The sequence below is a fragment of the Podarcis cretensis genome, assembly GCF_951804945.1.
Source record: "Podarcis cretensis genome assembly, chromosome: 6".
Classification (NCBI taxonomy): domain Eukaryota; kingdom Metazoa; phylum Chordata; class Lepidosauria; order Squamata; family Lacertidae; genus Podarcis; species Podarcis cretensis.
Window position 1 is genome coordinate 2,018,055 of NC_137175.1, and position 18,060 is coordinate 2,036,114.

An 18,060-nucleotide genomic window follows, 5' to 3' on the forward strand; every position below is an offset into this window, starting at 1 on the left:
ACAGCCACAAACTGAAGGCTGTCCGGCTAGGGAGAGTTTTAACCAACGGCTCAACTTGGAGCGTTTTGGGAGCTTACGCACAAGCAACCCCTTATCCCATTACACTTTGTAACCACGTTTTTGCACCATTGCGGCCCCACAAAACAGTGGGTGTGTGGTTTTTTTGGTGCAGGCTATAGCCATGGACATGCTATGTGATCTGATGGTGAATTTGGGGTGACCCAATGCAAAAATCCTGAGGACCCATGGGCTTTTACTTCCCCCCTCCCAGGCAGCCTCCTTTATCTCTAGAGTCCCTTATCTCCCTCCCTGACCGCTTGCCAATCAGATGCTCAACGGCTTTGTTTCAACACTTCCTTCCCTCTTGTTTGCCTTAGTGTCTTTTCCTTAGCTGGAGCAGTTTTTTGCTCCTCCTTTTCTTCTAATTTCTCTCCTCATTGCTTTAATCTTCCTGTCTCCTCTTCTTGCAAGTTCGCTGTCTTTACCTCCCCCCTCCCAGGCAGCCTCCCTTATCACTAGAGTCCCTTAGCTCCCTCCCAATCACTTGCCGATCAGCTGCTAAGCGTCTTCATTTCAACACCCCCGTCCCTCTTTCTAATAAAAAAAAAGCACGATCTGCTTTTTGCCCATGGGCAATTCAGCTCCAGGGACCACGCATTCGCTCCATAAGATGCACAGACATTTCCCCTTACTTTTTAGGAGGAAAAAAGTGTGTCTTATAGAGCAAAAAATACGGTAATTGAACTGTGGAACTCCCTGCCCCGGGAGGCAGTGATTAAAAGAGGATTATGGAAAAGAAACCTATTGAAGGCTACAAGCCATGATGGCTCTTCTCTGCTGCCACCGTCCCAGGCCGTGATGCTTCTGATCCTGGCCGGGATGGGCCATTGGCCTGATCCTGCGTGATCTTCTTATGCTGCAATGATGACTAAGTGGATATCTATGAAGTGCCACGGGCTGTGCAATCGTAAGTATTGACCCAGTTAACCGGGGCTGCAAAAATGACACAGCCTCCATCATTTCACAGGCCTTCTCCGTGGTGGCACCCACCCTGTGAAACACCCTCACAATAGTCACCAAGGAGAGGAATAACTACATAACCTTTAGAATACACCTGTATAGGGAAGCTTTTTAGTGTTTCATGTTTTATTCTGTTTTTATATCTGCTGAATCCACCCAGAGTGGCTGGGGCAACAAAATCAGATGGGCAGGGTACAAATAAATTATTATTGTTATCATTATTACCACCATACCCTCCAACATTTCTCTGATGAAAATAGGGATGTCCTAAGGAAAAGCAGGACATTCCAGGATCAAATCAGAAACCGGGAGGGCTTCTATAAATCTGGGACTGTTCCTGGATAATAGGGACACTCATGAGGGTCTGAAATTATTTGAGTTACCCCCCCCCTAGGAAAACACACACACACACACACAGCCCCATGTAGAGTAGCAAGGAAGTCATTTATGGTGGAGGGAAGGAGAGGAAAGCGCTCCAGAGAAATATTGAAGGTGAAAAATTAACTCTTTATTCAGTGATTGCATAGTTCCACGGGTGAAATACCAGGCTCTGAGAACACGGCATTTGCCACGAGTTTCGGCTAGAAAGGCTCAAGCGAAGCCCGCAAACCACCTTCTCCTCTGCACGTTTGAGATTACGCATCGCATCACGGTATGCAAATATATCTATGTACATGTTACATTGCTCACATTATTAAGCCCTTTGTTTCTTGGGTCAGCTTTTAAAAAAATAAATGAATGAATCTTTCTCCAAAGTGTGGACCTGGGAGCTTCTTAGCAAGAAATGCCTCCACCAAGAAATTGCGCTCGTCTTTCTGTTCCCCAGAAACTGCACTGGAAGGGGTAAGAAAGCTGCTTTTTATGCCTGTCTGCCTTCTCCACAGTCCTGGCTCTCAATTTCATTTTTTTCCCTGCCGTGCCTTCTAACGAACACAGAGAGTTTGTTTCTCCAGCTAAATACTTAAAGATGGCCCAGGGAAAGGATTTGAGGCTGGTGCTCCTGAGCCCAAGAAGAGCTGATGTCTCTGGCCAGCATCTGCCTTGGCAACGCTGAGTGACTTTGACGTCTCTGTTTATCTGACGGTCGTTGGCAGACTCCTTCTTCTGAGTCCTTCTCCTGTCCCACCCAGTCAGATCTTCCCTGCTTTCAAACGCGAAATAAAACTCTGCTCGTCACAGTTTTTAGAGAAAGCGCTTGTGCCATCAATGCGAAACCTTGGTGAACGGTTAGACTGCAGAACTCCCTCCCACAGTAGGCAGGGACCAACTTTAATAGAGGGCAGGGCAAATTCATGGAGGGGGAGGAGACTATTGATGGCTACTAGCTACTAAACTGCAGGAGTGGAGAGGGGTTCTGTGTTCGAATCCCGCTTGCGGGTTTCCCAATAGAGGCATTTGAGGATCAGGATTTGAGAACGGGATGCCGGATGAGGTGGGTCTTTTAGGACTGGCGCAGCAGAAGTCTGTACTTGCTGCCGTACATTTCTGGTGGCTGCTGGTGCCGGAATCTAGATATATATTATTTTCTTTATTTTTGGCATGATTCAGCAAGCAGCTTACAATATTTGCGTCCCTCTCCCCAGCATAAACGACTTCGGGGAAGGGCATGTCACATTTTGTTGGGGCCGCAGACAGCTGGACATTAAGGGCCGCCCATTTCTGGGCAGGAGATATTCCTGTCTTACGGACACAGCAGACGGAGGGGGGATAAGGGGTTCAAGTCCTCCTGAGGTGGAAGGACGGAGCTTTATTTATTGCTCCAATTCCCTTGAAGACAGAAAACCAGCAGGCCAGGGAGGCTGCAAACTTGCCAGGCGCTGCGGGGAGGAGTTTTGCGTGTGACGTCGTTTTTCACAGGGGAACTCTCAAAATGTACCTGGCCCGCCTGTGGCCCGAAGCGACACATTTCTGCTGTGTGCGCAAATAACATTGGGAGGAACTTTCTTGACTCCACTGGAGGTTTTCCAACTGGGATTCTTCAGCCGTGATTCCTGCCTTGCAGGGGCTTGGACTAGATGACCTCTGGAGGTCAATTCTAACTACGACTCTATGAAAAAGCCACAAAAATATATCTTTTTTATTGCAGGGGAGGGTCTAGCTGGGACCAAATTTCGGCTCCTTGGTGAAGGAGCAGTTGGGGGCGATGGCTCCTTGCAATATTGTCACATTTGGGGGGGGGGGAGTTTTTGAGGGTCGCTGCTTCCAAGGCCCCCTTGGGTCCCTGTTGCTGCCGGAATCACCCGTCTTTCTAAAGAGGCGGCTCAGGCGATGGATTTCAGGCCGGGCCAGCAAAGCAACCCTCTTCCCTCCCGGGCAGGGTGAGGTGGCACATCATTTGCGCAGGGGGGCGATGATGACGTTCCGGTAGCCCTTCACCCCCTTCAGCTTGTCGCTCTCGAAATCCACCACCAGCTTCCGCAGGCCCGACTGGCGGGGCACGAACTCCACCCTCACCTTGGCGTCCTCACCCGGCCCGACGGGGCTGTCCCTGCGGAGAGAGGGGAAGGGGGTCACATGAGGTCAGCCTACGGTCATCAGAAGAGTCCACTGGATCAGGCCCAGGGCCCAGCGAGTCCAGCAGAACATCAGCACAAGAGCCCTTTCCCTTCCCAGAGTTTCCATCAACCCGTATTCAGAAGCATTGCTGCCTCTGACCGTGGAGGAAGAACAATAACAATAACAATAATAAATTTATTATTTATACCCTGCCCATCTGTATTATTTTACTGTTAGCCACTCTGAGCCTGGCTTCAGCTGGGGAGGGCGGGCTATAAATAAAATTATTATTATTATTATTATTATTATTATTATTATTATTATCATCATCATCATCATCATCATCATCATCATCATCTGGCTGTGCTTCCACTCTGGGTGCCTTCCAACAGCCCTCATGGCTAGGAGCCCTCAATAACCCTTTCCTCCTCCACAAAGTTATCTAATCTGGTGGGAGCGAGTTCCATATGCACTGCAAGAAGAAGTAATTTTATCTTTCCTGATAAAAGTTTCCTTGAAAGTCCACACGTTTCAGAGTTCTGAGAGAGGGAGGAAAAATTTCTGGTGGCAATATCCTTTTTGAGGCAAGGTGACCAGAACTTTACACAGTACAGTCATACCTCGGAAGCCGAATGGAATCCATTCCGGAAGTCCGTTCGACTTCCAAAACATTCAGAAACCAAGGAAGCTCCTGTAGCCAATCGGAATCTGTGGAAGTCGTGTCAGACGTTCGAGTTCCAAAGAACGTTCGCAAATTGGAACATTCACTTGCAGGTTTGCGGGAGCCAAAACATTCGGGATCCAATGTACGACTGTACTGCAAATGTCGTTGCATCATAGATTTGTAGAATGACATCATGATGCCGGTAGTTTTATATTCACTTCCTTTTGTAATGATCCAATGGTCCAAGGGATCAGAACCACTTCCCTACAAAGGAAGGCTGCCGTTTTTCAGGCTTCTTAGCTGAGCCAAAAGGCCAGCAAGAGGTGACACGATAGACGTTTGTGAAATTATGCATGGTTGGTTTGAGAAAAATTATTCTCCCTCTCTCATAGCACTGCAACTCCTGGAACTTCCAAAGTCTGCTCTGCTTGCAGAATTAAGCCTTTCCCCCTTCTACAGCTGAATTGGGCGTCAACAGCCCTTGTTCACGTCTTGGAAGTGTTGGTATTGAGAACCAGAAGATGTGGTTGGGGAAAACTCACAGCTCCTGGATCTTCTGTCCTTCTGTCAGGCCGGCACCCTCGACGGCGAAGAGGCAGCCATTCAGGGGGGTCGGAAGGGGGTTCTTCAACGTCAGCTCGGCCACCAGCCTCCGCTTCTGAACTGGCTCCCCCAAGATCTGCATTCGGAAAAGAGGAGAAAGCTCAGCCCGATGGGGAAATATTGGGGTTCAATGCCCAATACCCTTTGGGTTCAGCCTGGAGGCCCATAAAACCCAGATTCCAGGGTCAGCAAAACAGGACACGCTCAGCCAACAAGGAGATGATGAGCAGCGGGAGAACTATGAAAACAGCACAAACATTTATGCACCTATAAGCGTGGGGGAAGCTATGTCCATATATGACAATACATCCTTCTTTCTTCTAACTTCCTTCTCTCTTCCCCTACAATAGCTTCTAACAGCAAGATTCTTCTTATGTGATACTTTGTCATTCTCTCTTGCAAACACAGAAGAACCACACATGTCCCTAGAAGAATTTCATTAAGCTGCACGGTCTGGACTCAACATCTGTCTGTCTGTCTTTCTCTCTTTCCCCAGAACCTAGATGAACATTCTGACCCCTTCCAACTCCACAATGTGATTACGTCCAGGGCACGCACTTCCCAGAAGCAGCCGTAAAATGCCCATGCAAATTTGCCTTACCCGGACTTTGATATCTGGGTTTTTGACATAGATGTTTCTGGACTCGAGGACGATCTCGTTGGTCTCGTGCTCCTTCAGGAGAGCCATCACCTTGATCATATTGTCCTGCGTCAGGCAGTCGCCGTACTTCTCGTAGAGGATGCGCAAGGGGACGACCCTCTCTGGAGAGGAAGCCAGAAGAAGAAGAAGAAGGAAAGAACATGAGCTTTGCCAAAGACAGAATCCAGCCTCCTTGGATCTCCTCCAGTTTTAAGAAGATTCCACAACATCATGTAAAAACAGTGTGAGAGACCGTCTCTTGCATATAGCCAGTTGACTGCTAGGTGTAACCACAGCTGGGAGAAACCAGCCACGTAACCTCAGGAGGGAGAAAGCATTCTGGATGCAGCATCACATACAAAACCCAACCCATTTGCACATGGGTTAAGGGCACCAGCCTCGTATCTCCTTCAGAACATAGGAAGAGCCCTGTTGGACCAGACCAAAGGCCTCTCTCAGGTGTGGGGAACCTCTGGCCTTCCAGATGTTGCTGAACCACAGCTCCCATCATCCCTGACCATTGGCCGTGCTTGCTGGGGCTTCTGGGAGCTGAAATCCAGTGACATCAGGCTGTCCAAAGGTTCCCCATGCCATTGGTCTATCTCAACCAGCATCCTTTGTCTCATTGTGGACCACCAGATGTCTCTGGGAGACCCACAAGCGGGAGACGAGGGCCATCGCCCTCTCGGACTGATGTTCTCCAAAGCATGTTGAACCTTGACCCTGGAGGTCATATGCAGTCGCAGGGGCGGTTTTAGGGTAGTGGGAGTGCTGAATTTTAGCACCGCACAGAGTGCCACTGAAATTTAAGAGCCTGATTTCTTGCTCATGAGTTCTTCCGTTCCCCCTCCAGACATAGAAAGTTGCCCTCTACTGAGCCAGTCCAATGGCCCACCAAGATTAGTATTGTCGCCTGCTTCTTGGGAGAAAAGCAATGACAAACCTAGACAGCATCTTAAAAAGCAGAGACATCACCTTGCCAACAAAGGTCCGTATAGTTAAAGATATGATTTTCCCAGTAGTGATGTACGGAAGTGAGAGCTGGAACATAAAGAAGGCTGATCACCTACAAGAAGATCAAACCTCTCCATTCTGAAGGAAATCAGCCCTGAGTGCTCACTGGAAGGACAGATCCTGAAGCTGAGGCTCCAGTTCTTTGGCCACCTCATGAGAAGAGAAGACTCCCTGGAAAAGACCCTGACGTTGGGAAAGATGGAGGGCACAAGGAGAAGGGGGCGACAGAGGACGAGATGGTGGGACAGTGTTCTCGAAGCTACCAGCATGAGTTTGACCAAACTGCGGGAGGCAGTGGAAGACAGGAGTGCTTGGCGTGCTCTGGTCCAGGGGGTCACGAAGAGTCGGACACGACTAAATGACTAAACAACAACAACAACACTGACTGGCAGCAGGTCTCCTGGCTTTCATGGCTTAGTCGTTTTCCCCAGCCCTATCTGGAGATGTTGGGGAGTGAACCCGGAACCTTCTGCATGCAAAACAGGTGCTCTCCCACCGAGCTGTGGCCCTTCGGCCCAGCTGGTAGGAAGACAGTGAGTTTAACCATTTCCTGTTGCATGTCTCCTATTTCGCCCAGTAATTTGGGGAGGGACATGGATGTGGGTCTCCTGCTGCTGCATTGAGTGACAGCCATGCAACTGCCCTGATCTCTCTTTGGCCCTCAATGCAATAGACATCTGGGTGCACTTCAAAGCCATGACAGCTCCCCAAACCCACCTGTGTCCAGCAGGGGGCCAGATGCAAATTAGCTACCCTAGGATGCATTTGGCCAAGACTCTGGGTTTATGCTTGGCGTTTGCCTCTAAGTCTTGCAGAGTTTCCCCCTTTAGGGATCTTGTGGGTTTTTGTTTCTAAATCTCTTCCAAAGTCTGCCCAATGGGTAAAAGGTTTCTGGTGCACGTAAAATGCTAGAGCGCCATCAGAAAGTGTTGGATCAAAGCATATTGGATTCCTTCCCAGCTCTGGAAGAAAACACGTCACTTCTAAATGAAAGAATGCAGAGAGAGAGAGAGAAAGAAAGTTTGCTTCTTCTGCTGTAGTTCCCATGCCTTGCTTCTTCAGCTTTCTGATTCTTTAATTCAGAATTGCAGCTGAAATGGAAAACTTGGAGAGGACTAAAACTCTGGAGTATTAATAGGATGCATAGAGGACACACCACTTAATGCTTTCAGACATGGAGATGGCATTTGGACAATTCCCCCAGGAGTTAAGAATACAGTCATACCTTGGGTTAAATGTGCTTCAGGTTGAGCGTTTTCACGCTCCGCAGCGACCTGGATGTAACATAACGCGTTACTTCCGGGTTTTGCCGCTCGCGCATGCGCAGACGCTCAAAATGACATCGTGCGCATGTGTGGAAGTGGCAAAACGCAACCCATGCACAAGCAGACACGAAGTTGCATCTTACGTTCTACTCAGGATGCGAACGGGGCTCCGGAACGGATCCTGCTCTCACCCAGAGGTACCACTGTATAAGAAGGGCCTGCTGGATTAGGCCAGTGTCCCATCTAGTCCTGCGTCCTGCTCTCACAGTGACTGACCAGATGCCCATTCTGGGAAACCCACAAGCGGGACCTGACCATAAGAGCAACTCTCCTGGCGTTCAGAAGCATGGCTGCCTCCAGCTGTGGCCATTATCCATGGATAGCGTTCTCCTCCATGAATTTGTCCAGTCCTCTTTTAAAGCCATCTAGGTTAACAGCCATCACCATCTCCTGTGGCAAGGAGTTCCATAGTTTAACACTGCGCTGCACAAAGAAGGACTTTCTTTTATCTGCCCTGAACATTCCGCTTCACTTGGATGCTCATGAGTTCCAGTGTCAGCAGAGGGGGAGGAAAACTTTTCTCAATCCAGTTTCCCCGTGCAGAGAGTAATTTTATAAGTTTCTATCATGTCTTTCCAAAGAGGATCCGTGAGCTGGCCAAGGTCACTCCCAGATAACCGGTTTACTGAGCTGTCATCCCGACCTATTTGAAGGGAGGTTAAACTGCGCTGTACCAAGCCATTGTTTTCCCACGCTGAATTTCCCCATTAATTTCCTCACCGCAAAGGGTCATTTTTTAAAGGAAAATGGGCTTGTTGTGCCAAAGCACCAAATCCACTGAAACAGCAAACCTGAGTTATTTGGGACAAGATCCAAGCCCTGCTTGCAAAATAGCAACAGCCTGGGAGCAGCCCAGGTTTTAACCTCTGCAAACATAGAGGCTTTGGGGATCCCCAAAGGGTGGAAATACCACCAAAATCCCACAGCTTGGAGATATCCAGCAAGATGGAGCCTCAGGATGACTCAGAAGCTCAAGCGACCCAGATTGTCGCAGCTTCTCAGGGGTTTGTGTGGCACTCCCCACTGGTCCTTACATCAATGCTCCTTCGATGTCCCTTAGGTAGATTTCTGCCAAACAGCTGCATTCCTTGCCTGAGCCGTCTTGGGCTCTGCATTCCCTTCCACATGCTTGTCAACCATTTGGTGCTCAGGCTGTGGGTGTTTTCACCCAGGAATCTAGCCTCCCTTGCTGCTCACCTCTAAATTCTTGCTGTTTGCCTGGAAGTGATGGACGGCATTTGTAATGCAAATGAGCATTCTGGCTTAGGCCTGCCAGCTGAAGCAAGAGGAAGTCCCCAGGGTGGAAAGGCTTTCTTAATGCAAGAGAAGGAGGGGGGAAGGTTCTGGCTTGCATGGTTTATTTAGGGGCTTCCTGGGGCAATCTGGCTGACCATGGGGATGGGGGTGGGGGTGGGGGAGAGAGGGAGCTGAACGAGACAGAGCCTGCCTCTTTTATTTGTAGCATTTTCATCTTGCTCTTCAGCCAGAAAAAAGGCTCTCTGCCCTGTCTGCAAATGTTCGCAGAGCATCCCTGCTTATGATCTAAAAGGCACATGGCACAAAAGGAAAAGGTATCTGGAGGGAGGAGGAAAAACACAGCTGGTTCCTCTTTAGTAAAGGGCCCCTCTGCCTCTCCTAGGCACTGTTGAACATGCCCCGTGGAGGTGGGTATTTTAGCCTGGAGAAAGAAAGGCTTAGAGGGGATATGAGAGCCATTTTCAAAAATCTCAAGGGCTGCCCCATGGAAGATGGAACCAACTTGTTTTCTCCTGCTCTGGAGGGCAGAACTTGAATCAATGGCTTCAAATGACGAAAAAGGAGATTCTGACTAAACATGAGGAGGAGCTTTGACAGTAAGAGTTGTTCAACAGTGGAACAGACTCCCTTGGGAGGTGGCGGACTCTCCCTCCTTGGAGATTTCAAAGCAGAGGGTGGAGGGCCATCTGCCAGGCGTTTTGTGATTGCCACTAGAGCGTTCTATGGTTCTACGAAAGAGAAGGTGAGGTCATACTCCCTCCGGAGTGTCACTCAGTGCACAGCCAGATCCACCAATCTGAAGAACCAGTCCAGCTGTTTCATGGGATTACAGAGTTGGGGGAACCCAAAGTTCATCCAGTCCAACCCCCTGCAATGCAAAAAATCACAGCTGAAGAATCCCTGACGGATGGCCACCTCTGCTTAAAAAGTTCCAATGAAAGAACACCCACCGCCTTGATTCTTAGCCCCACGGTCCCAGGCACCAAGAGGCCAGCGAAAACTCCTGTGCCGACACACCCTCTGCATGAACGCACAGTGACAATCTTGGCCCGGGTTCAAAGCAAACAAGCACTTCTCTCTCCCTTGGGGCAGGGAGCCAAGCCTCACGCCAGTCTCCATCTCCGGAAGGGCTGTTTATCTCCGCGGTTTTGCCTCTGCGAAGGTATGCAATTTGGAAGAAACTTGACTCCGCCGCCCCAGCACTGCAAGGCCCATTGTTTGCTTGAAACCAACCACCCAAACCCCACCTTTCAGGTGCTGTTATATAAATGGGCTGAAAGGAATAGCAGCTGCTCACTTGGAGGAGCCACAAAGGGCAGGAAATTGCCTACTCAGAGTGCAGTGATCCCCTTCCACTTACTCTGGGTCCTCAGGATGTGAATCCAGGCCCTCGTGCCAAAATCCACAGGACGGGAGCCAAGAGGCGTGAGCCAAGCGACAAGCAGCTCACAAGAATGCACAAGCATTTGTGTGTCCGCTCGAAACCAGGAGACGATGCCGCCCTCTCCAATTTCATCCTAGGATGGCCTGGTGGGGTTGCCAAGAGATGTCTCAGGTTGCCAGCTGGGAAAGAGAGGCCCCCTCCAGCCTTGCTGAGGGCTGGCAGCCCTGTGGATCCCCCAGACATGGGAGCACTCCAAATGCCAGCAGGCCCAGCACCTAGCATGGCCAGCGGCTAGGAAGGAGGATGGAAGTTGTAGTCCAAGAAGATCTGGAGCAGGGGTCAGCAAACTTTTTCAGCAGGGGGCTGGTCCACTGTCCCGCAGACCTTGTGGGGGGCCGTACTATATATTTTTTTTTGGGGGGGGGGAATGCACGAATTCCTGTGCCCCACAAATAACCCAGAGATGCATTTGAAATAAAAGGAAACATTCTACTCATGTGAAAACATTCTGATTCCTGGAACGTCCGCAGGCTGGATTGAGAAGGTGATTGGGCCAGATCCGCCCCCCCCCCCGGGCCTTAGTTTGCCTACCCATGATCTAGAGCAGCCTTTCTCAACATGTGGGTCCCCAGATGCTGTTGCACTACAACTCCCATCACCCCTAGCTAGCAAGGCCAGAGCTCAGGGATGATGGGAGTTGTAGTCCAACAACATCTGGGGACCCACAGGTTGAGAACCACTGATCTAGAGGGTCCTAACCACCTGCTCTAACCAGAGAAGCGGAGAGCTAAAAGTGCAACTGCAAAGATTTAGGCGCTGCCCTGGGCAAAGGAAGCTTCTCCCAACATCTGGAGATGTCTGCTGTGGTGGAGGTGATGCTGCAGCAGCCAGGAGATAGGGATGCCCTGGCAGCCGCTCCCCATCGGTGCTTCCTCTTGTGAGGAGGAGGAGGAGGAGAAGGAGAAGGAGGTCTGGGCGCTTTATGCAGATCATTTCCATTCCGTCACTCCTGAAGCGCAGCAGGAATGCTAAACAAGGAGAAGTGGAGCTGGGGGCGCAAGGAGGTCACAGACTGATGGGGAACAGCTGGGCTGAAGGGAAGCCATCTCAACTGGAGGAGAAGTGGAGCAACAGAGGGGCAGGGGAGGAAAGGGAAAGCTTGCAGCCCAGGAAGGGACTGGAGCTCAGCAGGAGGCTTGCAAATCCTCTGTCTGCTGCCTCCAGGGACAAAGGATGGAGCAACAGCACAACAGCCAGTCGTTGCTGTTCTACTCAAAGCTGAAAGTGCAGCAGCAGCTGCTCTGCTTCCAGACTCCTGGGATCCAAGCCAGGGGTTGCTCCCTATTTCCCCAGCCCCATGACTCGGAGGGGGGAGGTTCATGGGGACCCCCATGTAGGGAGGGAAATGGTTCAGGCTCTCCTCCACCAGATTCCTGAACTCATGGTCGTGATTGTGCAGACACACACACACCCTGGCTGCAATTTCGGGGAGGGGAAAACAGGTAGAAAGGCAGTCATGTTTGGGAAATGTTTGATACTAAATTGCCGAAGGTCATTAAAACAGAGAGAGATGGACCTCTCCAATCGATGTGAATGGGCAATGCAAAAATAGAAAATGCAATTCAATCAAAATAAGTGTACAGTGACGCATGCCATGGCAATATATATGTATTAATTTCACAACTACACTCCTGGAGTCTGCATTGAAGGTGATGGACCAGGAGTGAGACCTTGGGGTCACAATGCAGAGCTCGAGGAAGAGGGTAACCATGGAAAGAGGAAATTTCATGCTAGGGATCATTGGGGGGGGGGGGGAGGGAAAACAAGACTGCCAGCATCAAGAATGCCATTATCTAAATATATAGTGCGACCTCATTTGGAATACTGTGTACAGTTCTATGTAAAGGTAAAGGTATAGGGACCCCTGACCATTAGGTCTAGTTGTGGCCGACTCTGGGGTTGCAGTGCTCATCTCGCTTTACTGGCCGAGGGAGCCGGCGTATAGCTTCCGGGTCATGTGGCCAGCATGACTAAGCTGCTTCTGGCGAACCAGAGCAGTGCACGGAAAGGCCATTTACCTTCCCGCCGGAGCGGTACCTATTTATCTACTTGCACTTTGACATGCTAGGTTGGCAGGAGCAGGGACCGAGCAACGGGAGCTCACCCCGTCGCGGGGATTCGAACTGCCGACTTTCTTGATTGGCAAGTCCTAGGCTCTGTGGTTTAACCCACAGCACCACCCGCGTCCCTCTGTGTACATCACCTCAAAAAGGATGTTGTAGAGTTGGAAAAGATTCAGAAGAGGGAAAACAAAATGATCAAGGGGCTGGAGAGGCTGCTTCCCTATGAAGAAAGTCTTAGGACGTTTCAGTTTAGAGAAAAGAGAAGCTAGAGGCAACATGATGGAAGTTTGTAAAATTATGTGTGGTAAGGGAAAAGTGGATGGAGAGAACTTTTTCTCCCTCTCTCATAACGCAAGAACTTGTTGACATCCAATGAAACAGAAAACTAGAAGGTTCAGAATGCATAAAAGAAGGTGCTTCTTTACATAGCGCATTGTTAAACTTTGGAATTCCCTGCCACAGGAGGCTGTGATGGCCGCAAACGTAGATGGCTTCAAAAGAGGATATGGCAAATCCATGGAGGAGGAGAAGTCTGTCAGTGGTTAGCTCCACACTTGTGGGCAGCAATGCTTCTGAATCCCAATGGCTGGGAATTGCAGGTGGGATTCAGGGCCTGCTTGTGGGCTTCCCGGGGGCTCCTGATAGGCCACTGCGGGAACAGGATCTGGCCATATTGAGCAGGGCTCTCCTTTTGAAAGCACCAGGCTGCAGGAAGCTGAATTGGTCATTCTAAGCATGATCTGACTCTCCCTAAGGTCAGTATGGTTCAAGCCATGGTTTTCCCAGTAGTGATGTATGGAAGTGAGAGCTGGACCATTAAGAAGGCTGATCGCCGAAGAATTGATGCTTTTGAATTACGTTGCTGGAGGAGACTCTTGAGAGTCCCATGGACTGCAAGAAGATCAAACCTCTCCATTCTGAAGGAAATCAGCTCACTGGAAGGACAGATCGTGAAGCTGAGGCTCTAATACTTTGGCCACCTCATGTGAAGGGAAGACTCCCTGGAAAAGACCCTGATGTTGGGAAAGATGGAGGGCACAAGGAGAAGGGGACGACAGAGGACGAGATGGTTGGATAGTGTCTTCAAAGCTACAAGCATGAGTTTGACCAAACTGCGGGAGGCAGTGGAAGACAGGAGTGCCTGGCGTGCTCTGGTCCAGGGGGTCACGAAGAGGCAGACACAACTAAATGACTAAACAACAACAAGGGAGCTTCATGGGTCCATATGATTAGGGGATGGAGAAGGTAGATAGTTCACCTGCTCTCATCTGTCTTTACCTGCGTAGGGCTCCAGGTTGACGTTGAGCAGGTCTTTGCTCCCGCATTCGGGCCCCAGCGTCCCGTTGTAGGTGAGAGTCCGGGCGCCAAACATAAGCCGGCATCGCCGCTCGGTGTCCGTGTTGTTGTTGATGACGGCAAAGACGTCAAAGTCGCATCCGTTGTTCATCCCTTCAGAGGCCTTGATTTTGACTTTCAAGCCCTCTTCTGATGGTGGGTAGACCTTCTGGTGCTTCGCCTTCTCAAAGACGGACCTCTCCTCCTCTGAGTCTGCAAAAATGGAAGCAGGAACAACTAAGTTACCTACAGGACTGCCTCTCCTGGTCTGCCCTGCAGAGGACCTTGAGGTCCATGAATAACTGTACTTTAGAGGTCCCAGTTATTGGTATCTGTCAGGGGTTCGGGAGCAGAGACACAGGGGAGAGAGGAAACGGAGAGCGAAGGGGAAGAATCTGAGGGCAGCGTAGGAGAAGATGACAGTGGCCCGAGAGATTCCATGAGCCTCTCCAGCGATTCAGAAGATTCCCAGAGGGGGGCGCCGATGGCCAGGGCAAGGGGGGTCCCAGGGGGGACACACCAGAAGCAAGGGGCCAGCGGGGACTCCCAAAGCAGCAGCGGGAGATCAGGACCAGTTCCCCCACCAGAGCGGAGTGGGGGGGGAAGAGTCCCATGAATCAGGGCCAGAGTCTCCTCCAGGAGGGAGAGAAGATGAGTCAGAGCTGGCCATGCCTCCATCGCAGAGTGAGGGAACGGAGGGGAGGTCAGGTCCAGCTAGCATCCCGGAAGAGGGAAGCAGTGACAGAAGCAGTGTAACGGTCAGGAGAAAGGTTGCTGGCTGGGCGCGCGCGCCAAGTTCAAATGTACAGGCGCGGGACAGCAGGGAGCTCGGATTGGGAGCCAGGTCCTAAAGCCCGCCGGAGGCAGGGGGAAGAATCCGGGGACTCTTCAGCATCAGAAGAGTCCAGAAAGGGCAACACCCCAGCAGACAGGCGGACCCAGAGGAGGAAAGAGCAGAGGAGGAGGTGGAGCAAGGCTAGAGTCTTAAACTGGTGTCTGGGGGGTGGAGATTCAGACGGAGCTTCAGCGGTCTAGAGTTGAGACGTAGAGCTGCGCGCCGCGGCTTTGAAATCGAAACTGAACTTGAATAAAGACTTTTGTATGTAATAAGAACCGGCGTTGGTCCTTTGTGAGCTGGGACCTCGGGCAGCCCTGACAGTATCAGATACCAAATGTGCATGCACACAAAAGCTCATACCAATAACTAACTTAGTTGGTCTCTAAGGTGCTACTGGAAGGATTTTTTAAATTTTTTTTTATTTATCTTATTTGATGTCCATTAAAAAAAAATATTTTTAAATGGTATGGTTTGTACTGTGTGTGGCTTTGTGTATTTTTGTTGTAAACCACTTTGACTTTTTTTTAATGAGACAGCAGTCTATAAATGTTTTTATAAATAAATACAGAAGTTTGGGAAACTGATGTGAATCCTCGTCCTTACATTCAGAGACATGAATCTTTGTCATTATTGAAAGTTTAGAAAATGACTTCCGTAGGCATAGATTTCCCTGAATCTAGCATTCCCTCTAGTATGGTGCTGGAGGAGACTCTTGAGAGTCCCATGGACTGCAAGAAGATCAAACCTATCCATTCTGAAGGGAATCAGCCCTGAGTGCTCACTGGAAGGACAGATCCTGAAGCTGAGGCTCCAATACTTTGGCCACCTCATGAGAAGAGAAGACTCCCTGGAAAAGACCCTGATGTTGGGAAAGATGGAGGGCACAAGGAGAAGGGGACGGCAGAGGACGAGATGGTGGGACAGTGTTCTCAAAGCTACCAGCATGAGTTTGACCAAACTGCGGGAGGCAGTGGAAGACAGGAGGGCCTGGAGTGCTCTGGTCCAGGGGGTCACAAAGAGGTGGACATGACTAAACAACTAAACAACAACAACAACAAGTATTCCCTCTCTCCTTTCCTCCCTCCCTCCCTCCCAATTATATACAACCCAGAGATGCTCTGGGTACCTTCTGGGTACTTGTAGTTGTGGGTGATGTCCTCCTTGGCATCCCTGCCCACGCTCTTGGTGCTGATGTGCTTTCCCACCAGAGAGGAGTAGGTGGTTCTCTTCCGAGACATGTCACTCTGCAGCATCAAATAGGCCACGTCTGCGTTGACTTCGGCAAAAACAAACTTCACGTCATACTTCAGCTTCAGGTCTCCTTCCTTGACAGCTCGGACTGGAGTGGGGCCACAGCAGTAGACTCCTGCGAGGAGAAAGAAGCCATCGACCAGAGGAATATTAAAACGTACACTGGCTGCGTATAATTATTGTTGAAAATGATCTGTTAAAAACTAATTAAAAAAATTTTATATATAAAAATTATCCATTCCAGACTTTTAAAAACAACCCCTAAAACAGCCATTTAACATGAATTTTACTAACTAACGAGACCATTGATCCATAAAACGAAAGCAATGAACAATGTACTGCAGTCACACAATCAATCAATCAGTAACTGAACTGGGTTCCACACAGTCACAAAAACAAAACAAAAAAGAGCCGCAAAAACAAAAACGCAAAATAAATAGCAAAAACAGACAGGCCTCAGCGTAACACTCAAAATGAAAGTGTGGCACTCAAAATGGAGCACATTTGGCTTCCAAAAAAAGTTCGCAAACCGGAACACTTACTTCCGGGTTTGCAGTGTTTGGGTTCCAAGTTGTTTGAATACCAAGGCGTTTGAGAACCAAGGTCCCACTGTATGGAGCGTTAGGGGAATAATCAAGCCTCTTTTCTTTATCCCTTAATTGCCTCCATTCCCAGCTCTGCAGAACCTCCCAGCCAAAGTGATGATAGGAAATTGGGTATTGGGCTCGGCGTACATTATAGATACGTGCCTATCTGTAATAAGCGATCAGCATTATTGCCTGCGTTTTAGGCACCATTCCTTTATTCTATTAAAGTTCTACCCTGTTCTTCAGTTAAACAACACAGACAACCTCCTTCCACCCCAAATCCTTTGGGGCCTGCCTATGGGGCGGAGAGCTGTAGCCCTAAACCTCTGCAGGGTGCTAGGATGGAGGAGGAGGCTATTGGCTGGCGCTCTGGGCAGAATTACCTTCACTTTTTTCCTGGGGAGTTGGGTCCAAAGCCTGCCAGCCATCATACCCGCCTGGGAGATCTGGGCGGGTCATCCAGCATTCGTTCCAGCAGTGATAATTCCTGTGGGAGGCAGAGAAAAGGGGGAGGGAGGGAGGGAAGGAAGTCCGATAAGAGAGGCACACTCTGCATTTCTCCAAAAAAGACCCTTGCATCCCAGAGGCGTTTGGCACACGCCCAGCTGGAAAATTCTCAGCTCCCCCCCATGGAATTTCTCTCCTAGGTGTTCCTGATGAGTGCCAGGCACCCTTCTCAGCACCCGAGTATCAGACACCTCGTAAGCAGAGAAAATCCTATCAAGGCCTGAAATGCAAACTTTGCTGATGGTCTGCTGGGCTTCCAGCAGCACAACAGCTTTGACTTGAGGCGACAACAGGAGAATCGTAGAATTATTTTTAGTTTAATTTATTATTATTTCCCGTTTTTTATTGGTTTTCACATATTACATTACAATACAGATGTACCAAAGCCAACACCATTTCCTCCCCATCCCCCCATACATTTACATTTATATTTCCTCATTCCATCATATTATTCTTTTCTCCTTTCTCCCACTTCCCTCCATCCCCACTCGATTTCCTCCACATTATACAATTTACAATAATCTTTGCATGTGGTGCAGAAATAGGAACAACAATACATATGTGGTGAGGGTGTGAGGAAATTAAGAAATTTTGGATACTAGTACATGAAGAACTAAAGAAGATGTTGAAAATATCAGTAACAAAGAAACCAGAGACATATCTCCTTGGATTTATAGATGAAGAGATACCACGGGGGGGGGGGGGAGAATTTTCCTTAATGCAAGTTCAGCTGCTAGAATAGTGATTGCTGCTAGGTGGAAGTCACAAACTATACCCACAATGGAGGAATGGATTTGAAAACTAAATGAATATTTAATTTAGACAAAATTAACTGCTATAATGAGAATCGTAGAATTATAGAATGGGAAGGGACCCCAAGGTTCATGCAATACAGGAATCACAACTAAAGAATGCCAGATGGACAGCCCTCCAACCTCTGTTGAAAAACCTCAAAGAAAGGAGAGTTTGCCACCTTCTGAATGAATTCATTCGACCATCAAAAAGTTATGCTTAAT

The 18,060-nt window shown here is 49.3% G+C and overlaps 1 protein-coding gene across 1 annotated transcript in view; it reads right to left on the reverse strand.

The window, feature by feature from the left end:
- Window positions 1–1,506: 1,506 nt before the first annotated feature.
- Window positions 1,507–18,060, reverse strand: part of TGM2 (transglutaminase 2) — a 66,958-nt gene continuing 50,404 nt past the window's right edge. Inside the window, exons 8-13 of the mRNA XM_079979255.1 lie at window positions 16,921–17,024; window positions 15,826–16,065; window positions 13,805–14,074; window positions 5,385–5,545; window positions 4,723–4,859; window positions 1,507–3,508 (exon numbers count right to left, since the gene is read on the reverse strand). Of these exons, the coding sequence (XP_079835381.1) occupies window positions 3,352–3,508; window positions 4,723–4,859; window positions 5,385–5,545; window positions 13,805–14,074; window positions 15,826–16,065; window positions 16,921–17,024 (1,069 nt within the window). The 3' untranslated portion in view covers window positions 1,507–3,351. The remainder of the gene's footprint in view (window positions 3,509–4,722; window positions 4,860–5,384; window positions 5,546–13,804; window positions 14,075–15,825; window positions 16,066–16,920; window positions 17,025–18,060) is intronic.